An 8,597-nucleotide genomic window follows, 5' to 3' on the forward strand; every position below is an offset into this window, starting at 1 on the left:
CCCAAGAACAAGTAATTTAGCATTTCTAGTATATGGTCCCTTCAGTTCTGTAGTAAAGGTTCCAATTTTAGTTTTGCCTTTTTAAAATGAGTGTTATATTAAAAAGTGATATTTACTTTTTCTTTTTCTCCTCAGATGAAAGGTTGTATCAAAGTTCTTAAGGACCAACCTCCTAATAGTGTAGAAGGTCTTCTCAATGCTCTCAGGTGTGTATATGTACCTACACATGACAGAAAAATATTTGCCAAGTGTTTGAATAGGACCTAAGAGATACTTCAGTAATATTCAAGCCGGAGAGTTTGCTTATTGGTAATGTTGCTTCAAAGCAGTGATTGTATCATATAATGAGGACAGTGTGTAGACGATGACAGTACTAGTTTGTTTCTTGGCTCAACACTTTGCTCTACTGTTTGCCCCTTTGAGGGAAGTCCTGCTTCTTGTAACCTTAATGCATGCTAGTTCACAAACAGGAAAGTTTAAAGAAAAACCACGTGGTCTGACCATGTGTAGCTTCCTAGTGGGTTGAGAATCATAGCTCAGTGTAATTACTAGCCTGTTGATAGAGCAATCCAGAGTTTTATGGTCGTTCCTTGTAACCTAGTAACATTTCTGTATTCATGCCCCCATGTCTGCACTATCTTTGTTTTGAGGAGTCATTGCTGATTTAGTCCCTGCAGCTTCTCCTGTGCTGCATGACATCTTTTTAAGTGAATACCTTCATGCTTTATAACTTAGTGGCACAGGATCAACTTAAAAGATTTTCAACCTAGAAAATCTTAAAAGATTTTCACAACCTAGAAGCTAATTTTCTATACTTTATTATTTTGAGGTTTAAGCAAAAATAGTATGAACATGGAAATATTTATGTAGTGGTATTTATTTATATCATAAAGCAAATATCAATTCATTTCACCTGAGTGGAACCTATACACAACTAGTGCTGTGTAAGTGGTTTCAGCCTGAATAAAGGAAAGCTACTTTAAATGAACATTAGAATGACAAAAACTTAGTTTAATTAAATCCATATACTTACTATCAGGGTATGGCAGCCACACACCCAATGTTTAGGAATTTTCTTCTTTCTTTTGCGTTGCATACTACATTTTAAATTTAGCTATGTAGGGCATGAGCCTCTTTATGTCCTATCTGGATATTATGTATCTCAGTGTATCTGTCGTCGTCCCCCCCCCCTTTTTTTTGGTAAATTTTCTGAGCTTTTTATTTTCCTAAAGGGTTAGTCTCTGCAGTCAGTAGGTGTCAGGAAATCTATTATGAAATTTATTGTTAAAAGTTAGGAATAAATAGCCTGGCATGGTGGTATATACCTTTTAAACCCAAAAGGACAACTTAGTTTACTTAGTGAGAACCTATCTCAAAAATCCAAAACAACTTAAAGGTAAAGGAGGTTGTGAAGGTTTTTAGTATTTCTTAGGTTACCTTAAAGGAAGCATGCTAAAAGAGTAGTTGAGACCCCCGCAGTGCAGTACTGCTTTTAGAACTTGTGTGTGTGTGTGGGGGGGGGGGATAGTTAAGTCTCATTTTCTTAGTGTTAGAGCCAAGGGGGGCATTAGAGTACAGGACTGGTGTGCAGGGTTTCCACAGGAGGCAGTGCTGAGGAAGGCAAAAGGATCCTGTTAGTTTTATTAAATTGTAAGGAAAACTTCTGAACCTACTGGTTCATAGCAAGCATATTCTGTGTCTAGCTCTCACTTTTTACCTGGGGCTTTGTAATGCTAATGCTTTATAGAAGTTCAGTTTTATCACATGAGCCCAGAAGTAGTTCAGGTTCTGAGGAACCAGAGTTGGTGCAGGATTTCTTTCCTAAAACTGATGTCCTTTGGATATCCCAATCTGGTTCATTATGTATTGAACTCGGTGTGTTGATTCAGAATAGATTGTAAAACATGCATATTTCCAAGTTACTACCTCTAGAGTCCCTTTCTTTATATCTGAGTTGAGACTCAGGCTCTCTCATTTTAAATAACCCTGGCTAGTCCTTTGTAAAACACTGTTGAAACTAAGACATCACAGCCTAGTATAGCTTTCTCGTAACAAGCAAAACCAAACAAACTTATGGCAAAATTAATGACCAAAAGATTTTTGAATGGAATTATATTTGTCTATGTGTTTTGAATTATTTATCCAATACCTTCTACTTTTAGAAGCAATGAGTCATGAATATTTTTTAATAGAGATATGGGATGAACTCTCTTTATCCATGAAGGGGAGAAGGAGTTGTGAATTCAGGTATAGTGCTCCAGTACTTGCTTCTTTGCTGAACTTCTGATAAAGGCAGCAATTGTTTTCCAGTAGAGAATTCACATGCACTTGAAAGGGGACTTGGGTTTTGTGCGCAAAGGATAGTAAGCCTATCCTATGTGGTTTGGTCATTCAAAGTCAGTTCTATTACCTTTGCTGACTCTTAAGAGTGGTGGTGCAGCACCTCTGACATGATCTTCCATGGTAGGTATGTCAGAGCTGCCAGGAGCATGGCCACATTACCCAGAGACAGTCTCAGGGAGTGTGACGATTGCTGACTGTTGTGCAGTAGGGATTTAACTATTCCATGTTCCTTAGTTATTTCCAGTAAAGGAAAGGGAGAAGAAGCCATAGAAATATATGACATCTATTTCCTGATATTGAATAGGGTAATATGTGGCCATATAAGCTTTGTCAATCTAAATAGAACAGTTGCCTCATCACTACCATTTTATTAGATAATGCTTTTTGGCAGTGGTTCTCAACCTATGAGTTATGATCTCTTTGGCAAACCTCTCATCTACAAAAATACTTACATTATGATTTGTAACAGTAGCAAAATTACTTATGAAGTAGCAGTGAAAAGAATGTTATTGTTTGGGTGGGGGGTCACAACAAGAGGAATTATATGAAAGGGTCGCAGGATTAGGAAGGAACCACTGCTCTGTGGACTTCTCCTTTCCAGTGTCACAACCTAACTTCCCTCCAGTTATTTACTAAACACTCATTATGAACCAGACACTACAGTATCTCTTCAGTGAGAACAGTTTGGAAGTGATTGCTGAGAATCATACAGTTCATGCCAGGTGTGTGATAAAACTTATCTGTCTCTTCACCTTTATTAAAGAGTACAGATAGGATCTTTACTTTTAAAGCTTATTTGAAATAAACTGAACAGTTGTTTAAATTTCTTTAACATATATTGCCTATATACCAACTTAAAATGATTTAGTCTTTCCAGGTAGGTATGTTTTGAATAAACGTATAAGTCCAAACTCAAAATGAATTCAACAAGATGAAATATTCAATTTTAAAATTAAACTGACTCTTTAAATAATACAACACCAGCCTGCAGTCTCCAATGTCTTCCAGGAATTACTACCCAACAGGAGAAGGAAAGTGACTAGAAAGAGGCTAGTCAGGAGTAGGGCTCTGGAAAAGCAATGAAAGAATGAAGGAGGAGTGACAGGATGCTGAGTAAGACGTGGGGGAAGCTACAGGACTTTCAACTGAGGAGCTGATACTAAGGAGTAAAGGAAGCCTAAAATTGGACCTGATCAGCAGCGACAGACAGAGGTTTGCAGTGCTTGGATGTGGAATGTATTCAGAAGATAATTCAAATAGGTTGATTTGGCTTATAAACATTTCACATATAATTTTTTTGCTTTTCCAGAGCCCTACCCCTGACTAGCCTCTTTCTTACACTTTCCTTCTCCTGTTGGATAGTAATTCCTGGAAGACATCGGAGACTTGCAGGCTGGTGTTGTATTATTTAGAGTCAATTTAATTTTAAAATTGAATATTTCATCTTGTTGAATTCATTTTGAGTTTGGACTTATACGCTTATTCAAAATGTACCTACCTGGAAATAAGGTACTTAGAGAATGTAAGTATTTCAAGGTACCGTTTTTATACAGCATAGAGTAAAACATAGCTAATTGTTTCAGATTTTTGGCTAATCATTTCAACGAGGTCCCTATAACCAAGTGACCAGAAACTGGCTGCTCCTGTTGGATGGGGGAGAGAAGTAGTATGAGCCTGATCAGGATTAAAACTACCACCCTAAGTCATGAATTTGTGATATTGAGTGATCAGCTACTCATCTTGGCATATTACACAGCCCGTACAGACTTTCATTTCCCAACATTGTTCTCTCTCTCTCTATTTTGTATAGGTACACAACAAAACATTTGAATGATGAGACTACCTCCAAGCAAATTAGGTCCATGCTGCAGTAAGAGCTGTGGAGCAAGCCCCTACTGCAGATGGAGCACACAGTGTTCTTCAGTGACCGAGAATGCACAGTCTTAGTGAATGCCATCAAATCTCCTTATTCTTGCTTTGGTTTCTTTCCTCTGTTCCTCTTCCCACTTTTTAAATCATGTTCTTGTTCTTAAGACTTCTTTTCTGTGCCAAAATCAGTAAAGTTATACTTTGAAAGGGATTTTTGTCCTTTCAAAACAGGCCATCTAAGGCAGCTAATTACGCATTGCATTGAGGTCTCTACTGAGAAAAGTTCTGTGACTTGAACTAAATATTTTTAAATGTGGATTTTTTTTGAAAACTAATATTTAATATTGCTTCTCCTGCATGGCAAAACTGCCTATTCTGCTATTTAAAACCCTCATAAATTTATTTTCTACTGCCGCTTTTTCATGTGCAGCCAAAATGGAAATGTTTAAATTAACTGTGTTGTACAAATGGTACCCAACACAAAACCTTTTTTAAATTAGTAAGACTTTGTTTAAAGTTTTAAGTTTGCAGGTTGACTTTTTTTTTAAGGTTGTATGTTGTGTGTTTAACATTTATTAACTAACGTTAAAAACTGTGATGTGTGCGTAGAATATTACGTATGCATGTTCATGTTTAAGAATGGCTGTTGATAAAATAAAAATCAGCTTTCCTTTTTCTAAGTGTGGCTTGGTTTACTGAGGTTTCTGGAAGTTTTCCCTGTATATATTTCTGTGGAATGCATATACACATTACATAATTTTTCTTTCTCTTAGGCAATAGCTATGTCTTTTTCAGTTGTTTTGCTTTACTTTTGTCTATGTACATAAGTTTGACTGCTTCTAAAACTGTTGTGTATAAGATGACCAGTGATTGTGTCGTCATTAACTTGACTTCTGTTCTGATTTAATCTTTGTGAGCGTAGTCATAGAAGGAAAACCATACTTTCTCAGCTCTCGGTTTCAGGAATGAAAGGGCGGTAACAGGAAGCACATGGTGTCTCAAAGGCACGAGGAGTCCTTGACATTGGAGAACAGTGAGCAATAAGAGTACTTCCAGAGGAAATAAATGAAAGACTGTGATCTCACTAGTTGTAGGAAGTGACATGAGTTACAATTTAAACTCATAAAGCCCAAGGCAAAGAAATTTGTCTTGGTCGAGAGAAGCTGCTTGAAAGTTGTCTAATTCAGCCTTGTCAGTGGTTTAATGACAAGGTGATCTGAGGCGTGATACAGTTAAAGTGGTTAACCATGGAAGATGATCACAAGCTGCCCTCTGGACCGTCTCCATCAGAGCGCCAGATTGTGGTGCACACAGCACTTGATGATAAAGTTCCTGTTGACTTCTCTGGCCTCCTGCTTACTCGTGTTCTATTTCCTACCCTGGTCTCCAGCCAAGCTTACCTACTTGCTGTTTACAGATTGTTCCGTGTGGTGTTGCTTCGTAACTGATCTGGCTACAACCTGAACCTGGTCTTCCTTCTCTCCTTCATGTTTGTCTGACCAACACCAGCTGTCATCTTTCAAAAATCAGATTCTTTTACTTCCTCCAAAAACCATTTAGATGACATTGGCCATGTCTTCTAGGAGTCTTCTACAGTATTATAATGGGTTTAATAGTTTACTCCACAAAAGGTAATGTCTGGAACCTGTACATATGGCCTCATTTTGAAGAAGGGCATTTTCAGGTGAATGTAAGGACCTATGTATGTATGGCATCGTCCTGGATGAGAGTGGGTCCTAGCCCTACTGACAAGTCCTTTTAAGAGAAAAGAAGGGGACACAAGCAGTGGAGGTCCTGGGAGGATAGAGGCAAAGGTAATATCATATCTTGAAATTTCCTGGACCACAGAAGCTAGAAGAAGGTCATGGAACACTTTCCATCAGAGTTTCTAGAAGGAACCGACCCTGTTGCTGTTTTTATTTCAGACTTCTATTATGATGAAAAAATAAGTTTCTATTCTAAGCCACCTAGTTTGTGGTAATTTGTTACAGTCAACTTAAGCATTGAATACAACTGTCTCACAAAACAGCCTAATACATCACTACACTTTTATATCTTCTCTGATACTCATGAGAAGTTACAATGTCTAGATGCTGCAGAGACTGAGAACCTGAGAAGAGCCATGTCTTATTCCTTCAGTGTCTCAAGCAAGGATCTTGCATAGTACCTAAATATGGAGAGCTGCCAAGTGAGTAATTGAATGGAGTGAGTGAGGACTGAAAAATGAAGTAGATGTAGTAAGCCTGCTGTGGCCTTTCAGGTAACATGGTTCACACTCTGCATGTTGAAGATTAGGTTGGCAAAAAAAAATCTTTAACTCTAGCCTAGGGGTCAGTAGCCCAGTCGGTGGGCCAATTCACCTCCCTCTGTACCTACACAACCTGTGAATTAAGAATGATTTTTAAAATGTCGGGAGAATAAAGGATAACAAATGTTTTTCTAAAAGTTGAAAAATATTTTGTAGCATGAGAAAAGTATATGAAATTCAAACTCCAGTGTTCATAAATAAAATTTTATTGAACATAGCCTCATTTGTATATATATTATTTATGGCTATTTGCTCATTATAGCAGCATTGAATCAAATTGTGACAAAGATCTTTTGGCCATCAGAGGCTAAGGTATGTTCTGGCCCTGAATAGAATTTACCAGTCCCTTTCCTTGGGAGAAGAAGTTTATTTGACAGCCTGGAATAATAGGGGCACACTGCTGCAGTGATGGAGGAGCTGCTTCTGGGGAATGAGCTCAAGAGGCATGTGGGCATGGTCATCATTTTTTTTTCTCTGCTTACAAAACTGCCTTTAGAGTGAGTGATTCTGTGGCTGGGCACAGCACAAGCCTCAGCAAAGGGTCTGCATGTCCACTGTACACAAGTTGACCCTGCTCTGCTAGTTGCAGATACTACAAAACTTGCCTCCTTTTGCCCCTCTGCTTTTCTTAAAGGATGTTTCTATCAGCATATATCCCAGCCTACTTTTGGACCATGTGCTCCTGGTTCAAAACAGTAGGGTAAGCTACCATATCTTCTACCAAAGCACACCCGTGATTATCTTCATCCTGTCCTTCAGTCCCTGTCATGGATGCATGGTGCTTTCAACTTCCATTTGCTCAATTCACAAAGATTTAGATTAGCTTTTTGGGCCACCATGATGACTGCAAGTATTTTAGGCTGATGAAGATAATTGGCATCTGTGTGCTCAAATCTTAAGTTTCTGAATTGAAGTACTTTCTCAGATTTGAAATGCCATTCTGGTTCTGTTTGAGATTTCAGTAACTGGCATGCCAGAAATTCTTAAATAGCCCAACTGAGTGTGTAATCACAGACGACAGTGGAAAGACCTGTGGGTTCAGAACCCTGAGACCCAAGATAGCCCTGCACAGGAATAATTGATCCCAGGCCACCAGGAGGTCTCAAAAGTCCTGTCAGCAAGGTCGTAACATGGTGAAGTTACAAGGTTTATTCAGTGAGCTTGAGTGCATTCAGCTTTTTCCTTTAACTTGGTGTGACTTTGGTTAAATATCTTGTCCCAAAACAAGAAACAGTATTTCTTTGGAGTGGCCACAAGAGGTCATCTAGTCAAAGTGTGGCAAGTTTGCAGACCAGGGGTGCTCAGTGTTATTTTGACCATCAAAACTTTACCATTATGTTCTGGTATCCTGTCTAGTAACGTAGATTTTTTATTCCAGAGTACACTACTGGATCTCACTGTTTAGTGAAGGAGCCAGACCTATACAGTCTGAAAGAACTTATACTAGAACCTGTAATTGATGAATAAAAAATGTTCTGCATGATAGCAGTTTTCTGAATAGCAGGCAATTAGCTATTGGGACTAAAAAAAACTTTTTAAGATGTTTAATTATGTGTATATGTGTGTTTCTGTGTACATATATGTACATGAGTGTTGGTACCTGGGAAAGTCAAAAGGAAGCATTGGGTCCGCTAGAACTGGCATTAGATGTAGTTAGGAGCTGCCCAACATGGGTCCTCTGCAAAAGCAGTATGTTCTCTTAATTAGTGACCTATCTCACCAGATCTCTAAAACACAATTTTAAAAAATTTAGCATTTTGCAGTATTTGTGAGGCGGAACCCAGGATCTTTTGCATGCTAAACAAGTACTCTACCACTGAGCTACTTGCCCAGTTCCTGCAGTCTTGTAAGTGGCAAGCTCCAGTGAGGGAGCTGTTGCTTCATGGAACACGAAAACAAACCATTTTTAGGTGAGTAAGGTTAGCCACAGCTAACCTAGGATGACAAAGATGATGAGTTTACTGGGTGTATAAGGAGGACATTTTCTGAGAAGTCCTAAAGACATTTCCATAGTATAGGAAAAAATAGTACAGCTTTTGTAAATTAAGTGGGCCTGGGCTGCCTGTTTTCCTAGAGC

General features: G+C 38.5%; 1 protein-coding gene across 10 annotated transcripts in view; it reads left to right on the forward strand.

Moving 5' to 3' along the window:
- Cyrib (CYFIP related Rac1 interactor B) overlaps positions 1-6,727 on the forward strand; it is a 133,174-nt gene extending 126,447 nt beyond the window's left edge. For all 10 annotated transcript variants that reach the window (XM_021183989.3, XM_029469390.2, XM_029469392.2 and 7 more), the window contains 2 exons: positions 136-206; positions 4,154-6,727. In XM_021183989.3, coding sequence (XP_021039648.1) covers positions 136-206; positions 4,154-4,217 — 135 coding nt within the window. In that variant the 3' untranslated portion in view covers positions 4,218-6,727. The remainder of the gene's footprint in view (positions 1-135; positions 207-4,153) is intronic.
- The last annotated feature ends 1,870 nt before the right edge of the window (positions 6,728-8,597 follow it).

The sequence above is a fragment of the Mus caroli genome, unplaced genomic scaffold (genome assembly GCF_978045245.1).
Source record: "Mus caroli unplaced genomic scaffold, Mus_caroli_1 scaffold_16, whole genome shotgun sequence".
Lineage (NCBI taxonomy): Eukaryota > Metazoa > Chordata > Mammalia > Rodentia > Muridae > Mus > Mus caroli.